Source organism: Anopheles moucheti, chromosome 3 (assembly GCF_943734755.1).
Source record: "Anopheles moucheti chromosome 3, idAnoMoucSN_F20_07, whole genome shotgun sequence".
NCBI classification, from domain to species: Eukaryota; Metazoa; Arthropoda; class Insecta; order Diptera; family Culicidae; genus Anopheles; species Anopheles moucheti.
The window spans coordinates 53078270-53098273 of record NC_069141.1 but is presented as its reverse complement, the minus strand read 5'-3'; the positions used below and the strand labels follow the sequence as shown (position 1 = coordinate 53098273).

The 20004-nt window shown below is 45.0% G+C and overlaps 1 protein-coding gene across 5 annotated transcripts in view; it reads right to left on the bottom strand.

The window, feature by feature from the left end:
• Positions 1-20004, bottom strand: part of LOC128304119 (uncharacterized) — a 53231-nt gene extending 33227 nt beyond the window's left edge. Inside the window, exons 1-4 of one of the 5 annotated variants that reach the window (XM_053041258.1) lie at positions 19896-19915; positions 17844-18383; positions 16372-17132; positions 221-721 (exon numbers count right to left, since the gene is read on the bottom strand). In XM_053041258.1, coding sequence (XP_052897218.1) covers positions 221-721; positions 16372-16584 — 714 coding nt within the window. In that variant the 5' untranslated portion in view covers positions 16585-17132; positions 17844-18383; positions 19896-19915. Of the gene's footprint in view, positions 1-220; positions 722-16371; positions 17502-17528; positions 17669-17843; positions 18514-19895 lie in introns of those variants that run through there. The other 4 variants (XM_053041257.1, XM_053041256.1, XM_053041259.1 and 1 more) reach the window with 4 other exon arrangements.

The following is a 20004-nucleotide window of genomic DNA, read 5'->3' as shown; positions in this document are numbered from 1 at the left end:
AAAGTAACAGAATGTTAAAGAGCTGCACACTGCTTAAAGCGAAGCATGTAACTTCGCTTGTACTATTGCAAGGCAAACAAACAAATTTAACTTAAAGTTATTCTATGTTTCAGTTAAGTTAAGTCGACGGTTCAATTTGAGGTGACACTAATCTGTATTGTTGTCAGGAAGTGTTATTTGAAATATGCTGTATTTATTGGTAACACCTTCGGACACTTACCTTACAATCCTCACAGTGGTGGATGATTGAGTACGGCTGTCCGCAGTCGTACCGTATCAGCACCTCGGTAAATTCGCATGTGATCCGTGCCGCCAGTGCGTCCGTCTCCAGCAGCTCGGTCAGCCGCCCGGTACAGTTGGTACCGCCGTACAGCACGTCGGCGTAGGCTGCGTTGTGTAAAGCACTGCCAACGGTACGTTCACAACAATGTCTTAAACGTAATGTTTTCAGCTTGGTCTCAATACTTTGTGACGATTTTTTACAAATTTGTGCTGGACTTAACTCTTCATTATCGCCCAAATAGTCAAGGCACTGTTGTTTATCATTTAACCGGTTCTCCATGTTATATTTAGTATTATCAATATTGTATGGCTTATTACTATTTTTATTATTATTATATGTAGCATGTGTACGAAATGTTTCACATGGCGGTGGACACCGCGGTGGTCCAGGACCTTCGTCTATCCAGGCCACAGGCAGTGTACCGGCTGAACATTGACCCTGTGGGCGAAAGAGAGATGGTGGAAATTGGATATGAATTAGTCAAATGTTATTCGATAATGATTAGTTATAAAAAATAGGTGGAATGGTCGATAATGCAGAGGAAAATAAAGACAAAACAGATTATCGTTCGCTAACTTAGTCAGCGCGGTTCGTAATATTCGTTCAATGATAAGACTAGGGTCTATGTTAACTTCTGAATGCGTTTTGACGTGCGAATTCTTAAATGTTGATAGCTCTCCGAACAAACTGATCTACCAAGTTTTTAAGTTAGATTGTTTATTTCCCAGCTTTGAAAAATGACCTATGAATTGCTTTGTGTTGTTTGTGTTTAAAATAATATCTTACTTCAAATCAATTGATATTAAATGAATTTCACGTAACATTTGAACGGAAATTTCCGAAGAAATCATCAAGTAATTAATCCTTTTTTTCTCAAATTTAATTTATTTATCGATGTTTGAACCTTAATTAATCTGTCATATTTACGAAAATTTATTACGATGTGTTTAACCGAACTTAAGAAACTAATCTTAAACTATGAATTTAACATGCTTAAAGGATCATAGCAGGACTACTACCACGAATTATCGATAATCCGTCGCTTGTAAACTAAAACTAGTTCGATTTCACAATGCTAATGCATTTAAAGTGAATTCAAGCATCTTTGTATGTGTTAACATCTTCGTTAAACCGTTCGTGATCGACGTATTAGTTAATATATTTTAACATTATGATATCAAATTTACACGAAATAAATGTTTTCATTTAACAATTTTAAATGAGTTTTAATAATGATCAAAGCAATTGATAAACGGTCAGATAGGTCTTATGGTCCTTTTTTTATTGTTGGCTTGTTTGAATTTGACTATGAACAACCGGTTACTATTACACAGTCTTGTGGACTTTGACTTTGTTTGCCTAATTTTTCCAAAGATGATATAAACTTCAATCTAAACAATTTCCCACATCAAACATATTTTGTTGGCCGGTGCGACGTCAGCCTTACATCGATTGCATCAACGATCGACTAGAGTACATGTTGCCATTGACTTTTTTTCTACATTGACTTCACTCTTCACCAAAATTACTTTGTTGTCCAGACGTGCATCACGGTCCCGGACATGAGCTGCCTCCAAAATAACTTCAATGAGTTTTAATTTATTTGCTCTTATCTGCAGATCCCGCTGCCAGTGCGAAGCGCGTTCCGTTTATGTTTCGCGGCCGATCGTTATATTCCTGTGCACAGTTACTGTCCCGAATCCCCTCATGAAACAAAAAAACCATCACATACGCGCACCAGCAAACACTTCCTGATCGATTACGATCGTAAAAGAAGAGTAGAATAAAAAGCGAAATGGGAGAAAAAAAATACCGTCATGGAAAATTGAAGGCGGCTAGCGCTCACTTACGAAGCTGCTGTAACGGCTGCAGGTTTGAGTGGCAGCAGTTCCGTAACCATAATTCATCTATCGCGTTGTTTTCCGTGCCGCTGTTTTCATTAGCGAGCTCCCCTATCATTCTCGCTTTGTATGAGTGTCTCTCTCTCTCTCTATTCCTTTCTCTCCCTATCTCTTTCTCGCTTACTCTCGCCTACAAGCGCAAACATGTCGGCGCACTCTCACGCACACGTACGGCACAGACAAACATTAGCATACACAAACAAAAACCTTCCAAAGTCAGCTCCAATCAAACAAGTCGTATAGCACACCCATCCCTTCACGGCAAGTCTTTCTCGCAGTGTTTGCGAGAAAACCGATTGATGGTGGAGAAACCGGGAGCGGAATGGACCGGAAGAGGACACTGGTATGGTAAGAACTTCAAGAACATTTTCCTTTTCATCCACACCAATAAACCTGCCGACTGTCGGAGAAGCTTGGATAAATAAACACAACGGCGCGGGTATGTTCGCGTGTTTTCCTTACGCCCGGAGTCGAGTTTCCCTTTTCGCCGAAGGTTCAATCCGGGACTAGTGTCCGCAGAGGGCATTGCATTCATTCCTTCCAATTTTCAGCTCGTACACGCCGGGTATGCGTGTATCCATTCCACAACTGATATCTGTCCCACCGTTTCTGCGAAGGATTTGTTTCCGCTCGGTATCCGTTCCCGATCCGTTTACCCATTTTCTTCGATTTATTTTTTCACTTGTAGCAGAGAAATGTGTCTCTACGGATTGGCCCCGATGTGGTGGATGCAATAAATGGGGTTTTATACTGTATGCTTACAAGACGTATTTTTTTTCATCTTTTGCTTTCGTTGAGCAAAAAACATTTTGATGACCCTCTTCGGAAACCTTTCAAACAATCACCGAAAACTGACCTCGATAGTAATTCCTGGGGAGGGTGGCAAATGAGGGTTTCCCTTTAAGACTTTCCCTCCTTTCGCTAAACGAACGATAAATATTCATCTTTTAAAACAAAATACCCTCACCCATACACACCAAACGATTTCCGAATGTGGATGCTCACATTTCGATCGATTTTCCACACCAAGCTGAGACTTTTCCGAACATAATTCAAATAAATAATATCGCTGTGTCTGGCACGACGATCGGACTTCGGGCGCGGATGTTCTTCAATGTTCGGAAGGCAAAAGAAGAAAGGTATGGGATTATCGACCAGCGCCCATTCAACTTTCCACCGCCGGCATAAACGCCAACCTCTTCCCACCCGCACGCCATATCACTCATCGCCACTGGCTCATGTTGGTGGCCAGGAAAACATAGGGCGGAAAGAATTTTAAGCGAGATTTTGATTATTACTATGCTGCTCGCGCTATTCTTCTGCCTACGGCTGGAGATCGAGAAGTGTATCACGGAACCGGATTTATGCGGATGCAGAGCAATAAAAAGGCGGAAAGCGAAGTAGCTACCACCGACGGGAATCGAACCAACTCTGTCGAAGTAAGAAAAAAAGCATGGAACTGGCGAACCCGTAAACCTGCGCTTGAGGAACGGAAACCGGTAGCAGGCACCGGGTATCCATTAGACGGCGACGCAACGGAAGGTGAAATTGATTCTTGAAAAACTCGAACGGAAACCGAATTTCTTTCCTACCCTCTAACCCACACGGGATCGGTAGCTGTGCGAGGTGGGAGGGAGTTTGCGATTGCGATCCGCTTATTTTTAGCCTACCACTAAGAAGGTACTCTCTCCCAGTCTCTCTCTTTCTCTCTCTCTCTCTCTTTGTCTCTTGCCCGGTTCTGTGCGAATTTATTACTGCACCGTAACGCCCGGCATCTTTTAGCAAGGGAGGATTGAGCAAGCAGGGTTCGGAGGGTTGGGTGATTGCGGAGGAAAAGGTTGCAAGGGACTGCTAAAACTCCGGACTGTTAGTTTTGGATGGGACACGTTGGAATTCTCAGGAACGGGTGAACTGCGATCTTGAACTTATCGGAATGGTTAAAACACTCCCCAAATCCGACTGATACTAATGTTCAAAAGTAATCCCGCGTGTAAAAGTTATAAAATAATATCATTAATTTTCTGACTACCGTATACGGCCACCATCTATTGTTTTGTTTACGTAATTAAAAGAAAATTACAATGTGGATAAAAGATGAGTGAAAACATTCTATATATTGTAATGCGCTGAGCTTCTCTAATGCACGATTGGTCCTTAGCAGAAGTTGCCGCACGGTAACAGTGATTTGCTGAAAAGACCCCATCGTTATAATAATGATGGAAACAACGAATGTAATGATGCCAAAGCTTTCCCACTGGATGTTCCTTGGAAAGTCTATGCTTCCGGAAGTGAGTATAGTACAAAACACAAGAGGATCTGTCTAATAAGTAGAAAGCGATATTTTTCTTTTCAGTATATTTGTCAGAACTCGAAAACGCTGAATTTAAAATGCGATCTGATCAATTTCCTCATTGCTTTTCTTGTTTTGTTTACAGCTTAGATCATGATAGCAGTAATCAGTTGAAGCAATTTGTTCAAAGTCATTTCCAACCGCGCAACTAGTGAGATTTAATGCATTATAGCATAAAGTTATATAGATATAAATTTCCTACAAATTAATTCTTGACAATTCTGTTTCGTACTCCTTCTTGAACTGCTTATCCTGATCTGTCGTCAGGCCAGTTCAATAAAAGAATATTATGCAATTTTTTATGTGAAACTGAACCTTCATGAAATCAGGAACATAAGAGGAAATTAGATAAAACCCCAAAGCATTTTTTTATTTAAAACAAATATCCTTTACTCAAACTAGCATACAAAACCAATTCACTTCAATTAATAGGCTTCGCGGACAACAAAAACTTCACCGGACAGACATCTTCGATAGGGTTCGAAGTGTATACTTGAGTGAAACGTGTGGCCTTAAGGATTGGATTGATGATCAATGCGATGAAGACAAAGCACCTGTTTACTGGATGCTCTGCCCGTGGTAGCTCTCCGCTTGGAGAACAGGGTATCAGATGACGGTTACGATCTTGAGGAAATAGAGGAATTCTGCTATTTTGGCACGATCGCAACTCCAGATAACAACCTAAGCAACGAAATCCGGAGGCACATGGCGATGGAAAATAATATCATGTCCATAAAACTCCAACCATCCACAAGATTCCAACATAACACGAAATGCAATAATTCGTCCAGTAGTCTTCTATGGCCATGAGTCTTGGACGATACAGGCGGAGGATGGCAATGCTCTCGCTATTTTCGTGCGGCGTGTGCTACGAGCTACCTTTGGCGGTATTTGTGAGCTACATAAGGTACATGAGAAGGAGAAAGAACCACGAGCTGAGGTGTTTGGCGGAACAGACATCCTGACGGTGGTCAAATCCTTAAGGATAAGATGGACGCCGGACTCATGCCTTACCAGAAAGATACTCATGAGCGACTCGTTCGGCACGGGGTGTAGAAAAGCGCAGAGAACTCGTTGGCTAGAACAGGTGGAGTTTGCCCGGGTGGAGATTGGATGCAGCAAGAGGAGAAGAAGGATAGCTCTGAACCGAGAGTTCCTTGGAAACGAATTGATGATCTGTCAATGCTAGCACGATGTGCTTTACTATAAACGACCCAAGAAGAAGTAGAAGAAGACGAAGAAAAGCGAAAATGAAGAAGAAGAAGAAGAAGAAGAAGAAAAAAGCGAAAATGAAATTCCGTATATTTTGGTATTTTTAGGGGTTTTTTGCCAAAGAAAACACATTATGAGCTATTGTATATTTCTTTTAAAGAGATTTTAAGCTAAGCAGTTACATTTGCTGCTTACAATTTACTGTGTGGCTTACAGTATTCTACTTCTGAAGCATCAAAACAATCAAGTAGCGTCATTACAGAACAACTGACTTGTTTAATAGTTTGTTCCCAAACAAGAAAAATGCTCAAGAAAACCTCAAGGCAGCACATGACAGTAGTTGCTGTTGACATAATAGTACTATTGACAGTGTTGCCTCTGAAGTGGTAATTAAAAATAGTGCATTTGATACAAATAAGTATGGTTACAGCATTCATAGTTTGTAGTAGTGCATCGAATTTAATGTAATGAAAACAACTCCTTGAACAATAGCCGGGAACATGTGTTTATCTATATGTGTTGATTCGTTCGTTACTAACCCAAATAAAATCCAAAAAATATGTGTTTTGGCCAAGCCATGACTCCTGACGGTAAAGAAACGTTGAACACTGAAGCCTTCTCTGAGTCGAGCGAGAACTCCAAACGAGCGTAATAAAACGTACCCAACCGAAGAGCCAATGAAATCCCAACCCGAGCGAGGGCGTCGCTTGACCGATGCAATTAAAAAGTAATATATTGTGCCGTTATGTGTGTTTCACAGTGCACATTGCGAAAGAAATCCTTCGTTTGTCTTATCGGTTTAGAGAAACGGGGTTAGCTAACGACGACAGCAGCACCGGCCCAGGCTGAGGTTCGAGCCCGATCGATCCGGCGTTTTCCGATGCTGCCGCGGGCATGCAGCAATCGAAAGCGCAATAAATTTACTCGCACAATAAAATCGAAGGTCAATTACTGCAGTGTGCCCGGCCCGGCTTCGTAAAGGCACGGTCTTCACCAACACGCTGACGAGTGGCGTGTCCTAGTTTTCTCGCGCAAATGTACACCTTCCGGGGGTAGATTGCGGTGGCGACAGGACCATGCGGGACATGTGGTTGCTGCCAGTGAACGATTGGAGACACATGCACATAGCATCGAAAGCACGGTCACGTTAGATGTGTGGAACGTGGAAGTGCAATCCATCAAGACTCTTTAAGATGGAGTGACTAGATACATCGGAGTGGACCCGAATTTGGAAAGCAGGAGGGGAGAGAATTATATAACTCGTTCTTTTTACGATAGAAATATTTTATAAAAAATGTGTTCTTGCTCACACATATGGTCCATATTTGACTTGCTTTTAATTTTTGAAAACTAAGTATATTCTAAAAGAGCATCATCCAAGCGCTAACGGAATAAAACCAGTTGGGCGAAATATGAAGGTTCTTCACTGCGCTGCGGTTGTACTCTGAGGCAAAAAAATATGAATAATCGAGAGGATTCCGTTGGTTCTTTAGTGAGCAAGGATATGGGCATAGTCATTTTAACTCCAGTAAGACAAGAACGCTCAAACACACACGGGCCCAAGCACTGGCAGGCGTATTACCATTTCGCCTTCCCACAAAACCTCCGCAAAAACGGCTCCCTTCATCTCCATGGGAAGCGAAGATATTAGCAGCGGTCGGTATGGATATCCATTTCGACCGTGTGTCGCTCCACAGTGTACGGTTGCCGTTGGTGCCCTGCAACGGGCAGAATCGGCGGCGAATCCCCATGGGCGGGGAGGCAAATCGAAAAAAAAAGCCTGGGTTAGCAGCAACATATAGGTTTATTTTCGAAATTTGATACTATCAACAACATGCGTGCGGTTCTGCGATGGCCGAGGACTATAAATATTCATGCCGAATGTTTTTTGGCTGCAGTACCAACCACCGCGATGGGCTACTTGGTCGGAATCGGCATCGGAAACGGCATACATTGCAAACATCTGATACGCCTGCATAGCTAGTGGGGATGGAAGTAAAGATGCGACCAGTACATTCCGCGTCGGCATTTGATGTCAAACTTAACCAGCATGATTGACAAAAGCAATCCAGTTTATTTTCATAAGCTTGCGCCGAATGCCATAGAACATTCGGCATTTGGTGGTTTTATTGCTATTTTGTACGGTTGTACCTTAGCCGGCAAATAGTTATTGGCGCTTGTAGTTATTGTGCAAAAGTAAAATAATAACTCAAGTGATTTCCACAGGAACATTAAGATAATATAGACAGAGGCATTATGAGAACTCTGCCGATAGAGAGAAGTAACTTTTTAAACATTTTGACAGTTTGCTTAGAATATATTGACCGTAAAAATATATTTAAAAGTGTTTTAAATTATTTAATAGTTTTTTTCACATATTCACTTTTTAGATTCCGTCGATCGTAAAGGTCGTGTCGATCATTTGGTTAACAAAACCTTTTTAACCAAATGTATGGCGAATACTACTCTAAAGTTTAATACAATTATTATTATTATTATTATTATTAATACAATTATTATAAAAGGCGCCACATTAAAAACTCGGCACAAGGTTTATTAATTTTTTTTTACAAATAGAACACAATTTGTCTGCGAAATTATAAAATTAATTATCACCCCATCAAGTTGTATGCTGCGTTGTAAAATTTAGTAATTATATCAAATATTGTTTTATATATTTAATATTTTTGATAATTCCTTTAATTACTGATAATTCTAATTTTGTTTCCTACAAATTTCACCATTATCAGTATAAATTAAAAAAATCGATTCAGATCAAGCTGATGACCTCAGTGGCTAGCCTTAGCTGGTGTTAGTGGTGGCTGAGTTATCTTACCATGTTATCTAAATTTAATAATGTAACACTCAAACGCAGGACCATTTCTGATAGTCAATTCCCAGGTCTGTGTGATGAATTCTTCATTATCTGAGACAGTTTGAATGGTGCCAATATTATTTTTAAAAAACTGAAAAAAGTGCGATTCTCTTAGTATGAAAAAGTAAAATCAAATCCTCATGCTTTTCTTTGGACCCTAGCCGTATCCTTATTTAGCTTCTGATTAAAATATGAATTATTTAGCCCACGCGCTTGCCCGAGGCACGTAAAAAGGTGACAATATTGTTAATAAAAAATGGGAACCCATAGCCCACCTTCCGTTTGCAGTGTGGAGCCTTCCAGCAGGTCTGCACCGACAGACTGCCTGCGGTCCGAAGGATGTACGGGAAGCGCCAGCAGTGCCATCAATGAGCGTCTAAATTTAGATCGCGGTCGATATTTATTCTAAATTATTCTGAACACTTGTAGCACCCACAAATACAAACGCACGGACATACGCACGTCCAAACAAGGACGCACCTATTTTTTTGCACACATACACACTTTAAAGTGATATTCATCTAATTAGCTGTCAGACGGAGAGTGAAATTTCCATGTTTTTCTAGCGGCCAGACGCGCTGGGGTGGGACCGCCGAACAGCGGCCCAGTTCGGTGTGTTATTTGTTCACTGTTTTGGCACGTTTCAAGCTGGCGGGAGGGCTGGGATCGAAATGATTTGCGAACGAAGCAGAAAGCCAAACGCGATGCCAAAAACTAGCCAGATCCCAATCTGCCATCAGGTTGACCTGCACCCTAATGCCGTGCCCGTAGCGTGGAATGAGCATGATCGCGTAATGGCGACCCGGATCTCCTGGTCATCATTTTCGACATCATTTTCTCGCCTCCCGATTCTTCCAGCTGTTTTGCTGCAGCTCGCCGTAGCAGAATAGAACGGTCCGATTTGTGGTCGTTCCGAAGGATGGAAACTCATCCGTCTTCTACAGGAAAATCTACACAGCTAGGCACAGTTTCGTCTGCTTAATCGGACAACGCCATCAGGCGAATCGAAATCGCTGAAAAAACAACCCCCTCAACCCAAACCCACAATGACAAGGAAAGCCAAAAAAAGTCGGCATCAAGGTTTTGCGATTAAGAACCGGAAATGGGACTAATATATAAAACTAAACGAATCAACAACGAAGAAGGAGGTTAAGGAGAGGAAGAGCGAGAGAATGAAAGAGAGAGATTTACAGAGTCTGTAAGAATGAGACGTACAGATACAGGAGTAAAAAAACAACACCATCACCTAATGGTTCACATTAGGCGAGGTGGAAATTGAACGAATCGAAATATCGACAGGACGAACGCCGAAAATCAATCATCGGATCGCTTTGAAAGGTTGCTACATTAACGAGCGAATGGTAGGAAAACAGCGATGCGAATACAGCCAAGAAACTATCCCACCGGATCCTATGGACGGGAGGGTTTGAAAAAAAAAGGTTCCAACCATGCGGACGTTTAGATCGAGCCAGCAGACAGCGAGGAATTTGTGGATTGCAAGCTCCATTTGCTCGGTCCCGCCCGACGGGTATCACAATCGCAGCGCTTCTGCACCGAGACATCCGAAATTTCCCATCCTTCCAGGTCACCGAATAAACGAAATGGGTGATACATAGCCACACACAGCCCGGTGGGCAAACTAAGGCGAAAGAAACGGAGACCTCCTGTCTTACGCTCGCCTCAAATGGAATCGAAATCAATTAATAAAAGTCAGAAACAGGGACAATCACGTCCACCGGGGGAAAGGATGAAGCCGGCAGGACCATCGCTGCCGGAGTTGGTTAGGTAACAGTCGGGGAGCTTTGTTAGAAGCTGGGAGCGAAATGGTTGGATAGGTCGAAGAATCACTCGATCCAGGAGATGCTGTCCGATGCACGCGACCGCACGCAACACATTCCTTAACTTTCGTGTGAGACTCATATTTTTACGGTTCAATTTCTCGTCGGGTCGGGCGGCACAGGAAGGTAAAAGACAAAAGTCTTGCAAACCCGGTAAACATACGGACCAAGTGCGTTCGAGTGCCATAGGAAAGTACGACGGAGTGTGGGCGAACTGATGGGTTTCGTAACATCCGAAGCGTGGTCGGTACATCGGTACACCTCAAGATCGAGTGGTTCGTCGCCTTCACGCAGGCCACTAGTCGTACACTAACGCCCATCGACGAACCAACCCTGAACAGGGCTCTTATGTGTGAGTAGTACATCATAAGCATTCTCATAGGGACGTAATCGTTCCTCCGTACTGTTGGTAAGCCATCTCAAACTGGGGATATCCGATGTGATGTGGGGTTAGAGATTTGAAAATGTCTTGCTATTCTTTCAAATCTGACGTCTACAACTACCAAGTTATACTGTTTTGTGAGTGAAATTTTATGTTATTTAACTAGTAGAATGTTCATATTCATTTTACGTGGTAGATCAGAAAAAAAGAACTTCTAATTTCATCAGGTTTGCAAAGAAATGAGGCAGAAATATTGAAAATAAATAAACTAATGTTGAATTTTAAATGAATGGCATTAAACTGAACTCGGTTTAATGTAACGAGGATCAAATTTAAAGTTGATCGAAATGGGAAATCAGGAGGAACTCTTGTTGTATTTGGCAGCTGTGTTGGTCTCATACAAAATTCCAGCAGGACCGATTCCTCCAGTCCTGATTTTCTCGTATCTATATTTTGATCGCTATGGAATCGCACGATATTACATCTGACGTTCAGAAAAACTACAATATTCGGCTTGATTATAACGATTGCTTTCATTGAAACAACTCAATTTTCTTCCTATTGTTTCTTTGTTATTTTTTTTCGAACTGAAAAACTGCGACACTTTGTACTATCGAGAACTGAATAAACGATCCTTTCTACACGTGAAAGCTACCCCATTGTTTATTATTACTTAGTTTTTCATTACATTTCACAATGGGCCACTCTTTCAACCCGTTGCTTTGTGATTGTAACGCTCCATTCATTATGCTCATCACAATTGTCTAAAAGGAACATCAGAAGCAGAATTATTTGCTGCTGAACCCGTCCGAAGAAAAAACAGAAACCAATTTTAAAACCGTTAGTCCATTCTCCACTTCCTCAAGCGTCCCAACACTGTTCTAAGTAACTTCCCAGTCTGATCGATTAGATCATCGCCAGAAAACAGGTTTCGCTCCCCTTTACTAAAGCAGTTCCGCCATTCCGTTGGGCTCAGAAATGGGAAACGAGGGTGGAAAATGGCAGCAAATTAAAATCAATAGCGATGACTGCCGATGGCGATTAATAAAGCCTTCCGGGGGTTTTCGCAGCGAATGCGGAACGTGATATCAACCAGCGATCCACTGCCCCTCCTGTCTAAACGCTGGTGTGACATATTGTTTATCCAGCACAAAAGAGGAATAACAAAGGAAGAAAAAGAAAGAAAACAACAAGTACAAAAGGGAAAAGATTATGAGTACACGGGTCCGTCCGGCAAGGATATTGGGTGAAAATGCGTGCCGTGGTAAGGAAAAACTTTTGTCTCACAAAAAAAAAGGAGTGGAATCCTCACACAGAAACTTGCGGTTTGCTTCATTTCATCGAATCCGGATCCCTGCCCGATGCTTGGCCCGTGATAAGGAAGCGCATAGTTGTGAATGAGCAGGATCAAGACGGATGCCTCCCGAATTTGCGCTGGTATAAGTGTGTCAAGGCAGTACCACAAACATGGCAGTGGCGTTGGTGTTGGTGTTAGCATCGTCGTCGCCTCCGAAGCCCTCAGCTGAGATCAATCCCCAGCTGGTGTGTTAGTGAGCCTGCTACTAAGCGAGCTGGGTTTTATTAGCAGCAAAAACATACAGAGCGAGCGCGAGTCAGCGTGAGTACGAGAGCGGATCACCGCGTAACGGAGAGATCACGCAAGGGTGCGAGAAAAGGCCATTTCCGTTACAGGAAAACTATCCCGTTTTCATACACTAACACCAGCACAACCGCCGATGGAATGCGTTCGCCTTTTCGCGTGGAGCTCTCGCTCTCTCTCTCTCTCTCTCTCTCTCTCTCTCTCTCTCTCTCTCTCTCTCTCTCTCTCTCTCGCTCGCAGCTCGCCGTGTGCTGTAACAAAAGAGCGCGAGCTGAGTGAAGCAACGTAGGGAACGGATTTTCCTTCGCTGGCTCGTCGGAAAGAAAGACGAGCGTGAAAATTTCCCCAATAGCGTGATATCGCGGAAAGGCTCTTCTTAACACCCGTGAACGGAAGCGCCCGGAGCGACTGGAAGCAGAGGCCGCACTGCTTACTCCTTCGGTTCAGGCACCGATCGACCCCGGAGGGTAGGGTAGCTATATGTTAATGATATGAAAGCGGTAGCCCCATTTTCGTTCCATCCTTCGGGGAAAAGGGAAGAATATTGAATAACACCAAGTAATAGCACAGCGGGATAAGGAGGCCAGCAAGCGGGTTGTATGTGTATGGGTGTGGGGGGAAAAAAAGCAGAGCAATGAAAGCAAGAATGGACACAAAACGGGAAAAAACGAATCAATTCTCCTTTGACCAAGTTCAAATCAAACAGATACACATCCGCGATCCGGCGATCACGAACAGCGGACGGACGGTGAGAAATTTCGTCCAAGAATCGACGAGCTAGTGTACGACGAACGAGGTGAGGCTGTTAGGGATTTTCTTGTCCCTATTCTTCAAGGCTATTGCTTCGTCCGTTCTTCTTCCACATTCTTGATGATTCCTCAGATCTGTCACTTTCTCACGTCCCAATTTCATCAAACGCGAAGAAGAAAACCCCCCCGTCAATCCTAGTGCGTGTCGCTTTTTTTTATCACCCCAATTCTTGCGGCAGTACTAAACACCCTGGGAAAGGGTCGGGAATGAATTGAGCAATAAAATGATCCTATGCTAATGTCCTCTCTCCCGATGAATGATGGGCTTTCAACTTAGGGAAAACCCAGAAAAATCAGTTGAGGGCGGAATGGGGTGGAATTTTTGGCTGGCGGAGTTTTTTGCCGTTGCTGAAGGTGATGGTGTCGGTTTTCTTCCGTTTTTTTTTTTGCTGTCCAGCATACACTCCGTGTCGAAACACTTTACCATAGCAACCCCCGCTTGCTTGCAGGGGGGAAAGCTCTTGTGATGGAATCCATTTTTTTATTGTTGTGTGCGCCCTTCCCTTTGCCAGTTCGATCAACTCGTTTCATCGCGCCGCGCTCCATTTATGCTAACGGAATGCAGAAAACAACCAACGGGCTAAGGGGTCCTCAATGGCACATGACGGTCTGTGCGGGTAGGAAAGCCTACCAATATCTGTACCGCTTATCTCACGTAACGGTGATCATGCGGTGGTCGGTGCTTGATGAAGATGGCATCAATCCATCTCCCGGGTGCCCGGGCCCTTTCAAATGCTTCACCACCTTACGGCCACCCACAGCAGACCCAACACCGCCGTACGGGGGCTGGAATAACCAGCATCCCGCTGTATGTGTAGCACGCGTTCTCATGCAATCTGTTACGGTTTACTTACGGCGTTTTTATCACGTTTGTACGCCCGCCTCGCAGAATCCCGTACCACAGAGCGCGGCGTGGCTTAGTAAATGACAATCTTTCTGGTCGATTCTTTGCGAACGGGCCCGGAATTTGGGCGAACTGTGTACCAGTGTGTGGCGGTGGCGTGCCGATCTCAGCATGAAGTATTGCTACTTATGCTTTTCTCGCCGTTCCTTGCCGAGTGTGTTCTGTGGTTGAAGCCTAGCATATATATAGCGTGTGTTGTTGTTTTTTTTGCTTCCTTGATGTTGCTTTAGTTCATTGGACTGCTGTTTGCTTCCTTCGCTAAATGCTTGGCTTTATCTCGGCTTTTCTATCACATACATTGACGTGTGATGTGGCCAAGCACCGAGATAGCACAGTTGACGTTGATAAATTTATAGAAAGCTTCATTCGCTTTACCGGAGCCTGTATAAGCTCCGGACACAACAATATCAATAGACGGCAACAATATCAATATTGATTTGAGACCGCTGGTATGTTAGTTGCTTGCCATACAAACAGAATAATTTATCCTGGTTGAGGTAACATCCGCGTCAGGGTTGTGTGTGGGATTTTTTGTTATTTGCTGGTGGAGCCTCATTGCACACATTATTTAACCACTTCAATCATTAAATTATTAAACATTGGTTTATAAGTACATCTATAAAACTATTCCAGATGTTAACCTCTTCTATATGTTGTTTTAATTTGGAAAGGTAAGAATTCTTTCTGAGAAATTTCTGACATTTCTTGACTAATATCTGGTACGGCCTGAATAACTCATGAAGCATAAGGAGATACTTTTCAAAAAGGAATTGGAACCTGTTTTGAATTGTAAAAGTCTGGCATATCTAAGATAACAAAATCAATCAACACTTCAAACATTTGTATACCACACAATAAATTAAATAATTAATTTTATAGTATTGAAAGCTCCTAGACCTAGAGGTATCGTATACCACGTGCAATGCTCTCTTTATTCTTTATCATTTCCTCAGAACATACCGCTTCCAATTTGATTAGGGAATAATCTGTACTGTCAAGTGCAGTTCTGCAAGGTGAAATAAACTGTTACAATTTTCAACTAGAAATTCGCTATTTATTTAAAATATTCATGCACATTAAATTGAAAATGGCATGCGATTGATAGCTCGATCATAAAAAGTGAACTCTGCATTGCTGAAGTCTATTAGCATAAATTGGATATAAAAATGTGTGAACCAGACTTCAAACAGTGGAACACCGAAGAATTGGGAAATGAGAGACCTGCTGCCTGCTGCGGGATGGATTAAATTTGAAGTTCATTTGCATCACCACTACAGCAATACCGACGAGGATGTGTTTGATACTAACACCAGCGATAGTATCGCTACCACTAGCGTTATTTTCATTACTACTAAAACTACTACTACCCCAACAAGCAAACATTTCAGCACGCTCGAACGAGCAGTCAATGGTGTGTTTTCTCTCTTTCCTTCCGCGAATCCAATTTTAGGTTTCATCGTGCGTCCAACAGCAATATAAAAAGCAACCGACATCTGCCTACCACGAAAAGTCCCAGCCGGATCTGTTTGGCGAGCTGAGAGCGGCCGAGGTTTCGTGTCCTGGAGAGTAATTGATCTCACGCATCTCGTGAGAAACAAACATTAGGAACGGGCGAGGGGGAGGCTTTTTTTTTTGGCAGGACTCCCCCGGAGCATTATCGCACTACCCCTAGATGAAGTTCAAGACGGACTCTCCGCTCTTGGGTTTTATGCTCTTCGGTAGCACACGCTTATGCTCCGGTACCATCTCCAACGAGTCCTTCGCGACAGCAGTGGCGAGAGCGTTGTGGGACGGCAGAATTTTATTATTATATAATTGATGAATGGGACGTGTATCCCGGTGCTATTGCTCCAGAAATGGGTTTCATGCTGGTGGAGCCACTGTTTTCTTCCTCTTTTCTGTTGGCTACGATCATCAACAGACTGGAGTTCGGAGAAGAGGAAAAATCAAGACAATTCTGCTAGCGGAGAAAGCCAAGGAGTGAATGGTAGGCCAGGTAGGCCATGCATGGAGGCCACGAAAATCCCATATAACAGTTCAACTGAGCAATATGATAGGGTTGTTGAGATACAAAAACGAATTGGTAGGTGTTTTACGTCGTATGGACGATTATCCTGAATTATTGCAATTTATCCATAGCTACGATACAGTTCGAAAGCAGAATGGAGTCAAAAACTGAAAACGGATAACGGAAGGAGTTTGCCGGCATTTACTAACCTGGAGATCCGGTGCCGAGTTGGGCTGCTCCAGATCGCACGCCGAAAGCCACGGATTGATCCGCGTTAGTGCGCCGCCTTCTCCCGTATTGTCTTCTCCAACTTTGCCCAACTTGCCACTATGACTGGCACTGCTGCTCTGTTGACCGGTGCCTCGCCGAGCCCCCGAAATAAACGCAAGCGCCATCACGACCAGCCCGGGTCCTGGCCGCATATTGACCTCGGGTTCGGCGGCGCTAGCATGGTGCAGGCCCGCTTGAGACGCGCTTGCGGCTCGCAACGACCTCGGGGCTCGGGCTCATGGCCCCACCATCATCGTCCGCCGTGCGCCGAACGTCCGCTCTCTGCCGTCCCGCTGCCCCGCGATCCCCCGCGTCCACCCGTCACTACCGACGATGCCACGGCCGGAGGCGGCTCGAACGAAAAAAAAAATACCACGGGCACTTCCGGTGGCGCCTCGCTTCCTCCTCTCTGCTTCTAATACCCTTTTCTTCTGCTTCTTCTGCTTCTTTTTTCCTCCTTGCTTCTCTTTTTCCTCTTCTTGTGACGGCGCTTTCCTGCTCTAATGCCCGCGACGGTCACGCGCGCACGCACGCACCACCGAAACCGGGCTCACGGGCCCACACTGACAGCCACCACGAGCGACAAACGCCAAACTAGCACTGCTCCTGCTGCACGACCGCACTGACACTGACAACGACTCGAGCTGCCGCCGCTGCTGCTGCTGCTGCTGGTGCTGTAACAACACTTCCACCATTGGCACTGGGGAACACGACACGGAGAACCTTAGTGACCTGATACCCTTCGCACCATCATCCTCAGCGCTATGCCCACCGGAGCCCATCGGCAGCTTCTGCCATACAAATCACCAACCCAAACCGCGGACACACACATACACAATCTTCGACACTACCGGGTGCGGACAGGGCCTACCCGTGGCCATCCTGCACGCAGTAACACAGTTAGCGACCGATCAGCCATTCGGGAACGGCTCAGCGTCGTGAGTGGCTGAGCAAGATCCGGTAGATCACGGTCCGCCCTCGCTGTCACACACGCACCCACCCACCTCACCCACACACAGGCACACAGCACAAACGCGCACACACACACACACTCACACGCGTCCTGCTCCCTTTCCCCCGGTCCACCGAGACACACCGAGAACTCCACTCGTGAAACACTCGCTGATGCCACGCTAATGCACGCGTCCCTTCCGGATCAGTGCGGCGTTCGTGTACCACCTGATCCTGGCCCTGAATCGGTGCTGGTTGGCCACGAACCCTGTCTGCACACACGCGACACACACACACACCGCACCTGGTCCGCACGTTGGTTCCGGAAGCACGATCAGCACGCGCACACAACACTACACCACACGCTCGTTCGCTGTGTGCGTTGCGTCTGTCTGCGGACGTGTATGTATGTATGTGGTTTGGGATGCGTTTGCTTCCTATTCCCGAAACCGCATCAAACCAGTGCTGTGCGCAGCCTGCTGATGGTGCTGCTACTGCTGATGTTGCTGCTGGTGCTACTACTGCTGCTGCTGCTGCTGCTGCTGGCCACTAGCGCTCGGTTGCAGCGAGATGGCGCGACGAGCAAAGGGTTTGCGTGCGCAATCAATCGATAACATCACTCATGCGTACTGCGAGGTCACACGGAGCAACACACGGAGCAAACACACAACAAGGCAACCCGACTGAATGGGACCACTCTTCGCTCTTCGGTACGCGAGAGACAATTTCACGCACTCTCCCTCGCCTTAATCACACGCCATCGCTGCTCTCCCAGCGCCTCCTTTATATTGGGGCTTTATATATATTTTTTTTTTCGGGGGAAGTTTTGGAGCCTTCCGAGCATGCTGATCGTTCTCTTCACTGTGTGTGCGTGTTTTTTCCGTTTTCATTTGTGTGCCACCGATGGCAAACTGGTGCTCTCGACTCTCTGTATTTCTATTTTCTTTTCGTTTGGTTTACATCGTGTGCTCTAAGGTGTTCTCTCACAAAACCGTGCTGCCTGTGTGCGATAAGGTGTACCAACCATCAATGGTTGGTCCTCGTATCCGGTCATCCGTCATGGGACCTTCAATTACTGGGATTGGGAATGTTTGTCCAAAATGCCCTCCAGCTACAACACATATGGTCAAAGCTTCATCTCGTTTGACATTCCGAACGAGATGGGGGCATCCACTATGCCTTAACTTTGAATTAAGGGCAATGGGACACCATCACCGCCACCATCCCACCTCCATTACCCCTTGGATTAGTGGCGCTGGATGTCCCGTCCTGTGGGTGTACAACGTGCTACGCACGAATGCACACAATAATTGTTCTCGATTTGCGCCTGTTTCTCTTCCGAGGAAGATGTCTGTCCCATCTGCCCAGGGTAATTTATTCCAAACTTCACTACCTTCTGCACGAAGAGTACGAAAATTCAGGCACGGTATTCAAATGCTGTTGAGCTCACTGAATGTGAACTACTGTAAGGGAATTTACAGGCAAAACGTGGTACGAATAAAAACAGTCCTCAGAAGTCTCAGGAAGAACAGTTTCATCTCCCTCAAACCGATCACGGTACACCCAAATGTCACTTGGCCCGTGTGGCCGCGTGCTCGTGTATGTGTTCCGATGTGTGTCAGTGGGTGGGTTTGCTATCGGACAGTAGGTGTACGCCAGGAGCGAGCTTTCGCGAGTGTTGGTTGGGTCGTCGAGCCGCTGGTATTGGTTGTGTCCTGGATGTGTCCTAGCTGCGCTAGTGGTCGTACTAAACGATGGTGCTACTTCGGTAATGATGATGATGATGATGATGATGATGATGGTATTAGATGATAAAGAGCGTAAGGATAACTATGATAATGATCATAATGATGATAACAGCGACAATACCGAGCATTCCAGCACGCAGCGATTATTAGTTTGCAGGTCGTAAAATGTCTGCCGGAACCTCAGACCACGCACGTTACACACAGGAAGGTCTCCATTTTGCCTGGAAAATAGTTTTCGTTGTTTTTTTTTTCATTCATTCATTTCTCACATAACTACACACACACACGCTCGAACTGTGGAGCACACACACACACACACGCACACATACACATACACATAGGTATGTGGTTCACTTCCGTCCCCTGGTAATTGTCCCAGGACGAACGATCCGGTGCAGATGATCCGGTTGGGACGATTCCTCTTACACGCGTCTGCCTTTGAGGGTTCTTTAGACTTTCGGAATCCGCAGATACTGCAGCTCGGAAGTTTCGGACAGATCGATTCACCTTCACCGTGTTCGTGCGCCCGCTAGTGCAGCGCAGGAAAAAAAATGAAACTTCCTCGGCCGTTCTGCCCGTCACACGTACAGCAGTGGGGCTGCTGCTAGGGTCACACGTACAAGGGGCAGCGCCACATGCACACTCACACTTTCGCCAGCGGACGGGGCGCAGCCACGGGGCCAGTCTCGCCGAAAGGAAAAACGAACAGAAAAAGGATTCACACGGAGGGCACAAAACGCGAGGAAAACGCGCACTGCTGCTACCTGCTGACCTCGACGCTCACTCAAACTGGCCAAACAGGCCAAACTGATTTCTCGGGTGACTTTTCCAATTTCACTCTGCTGGCTGCTGACTGCTGGTTGCTGCTGGTTG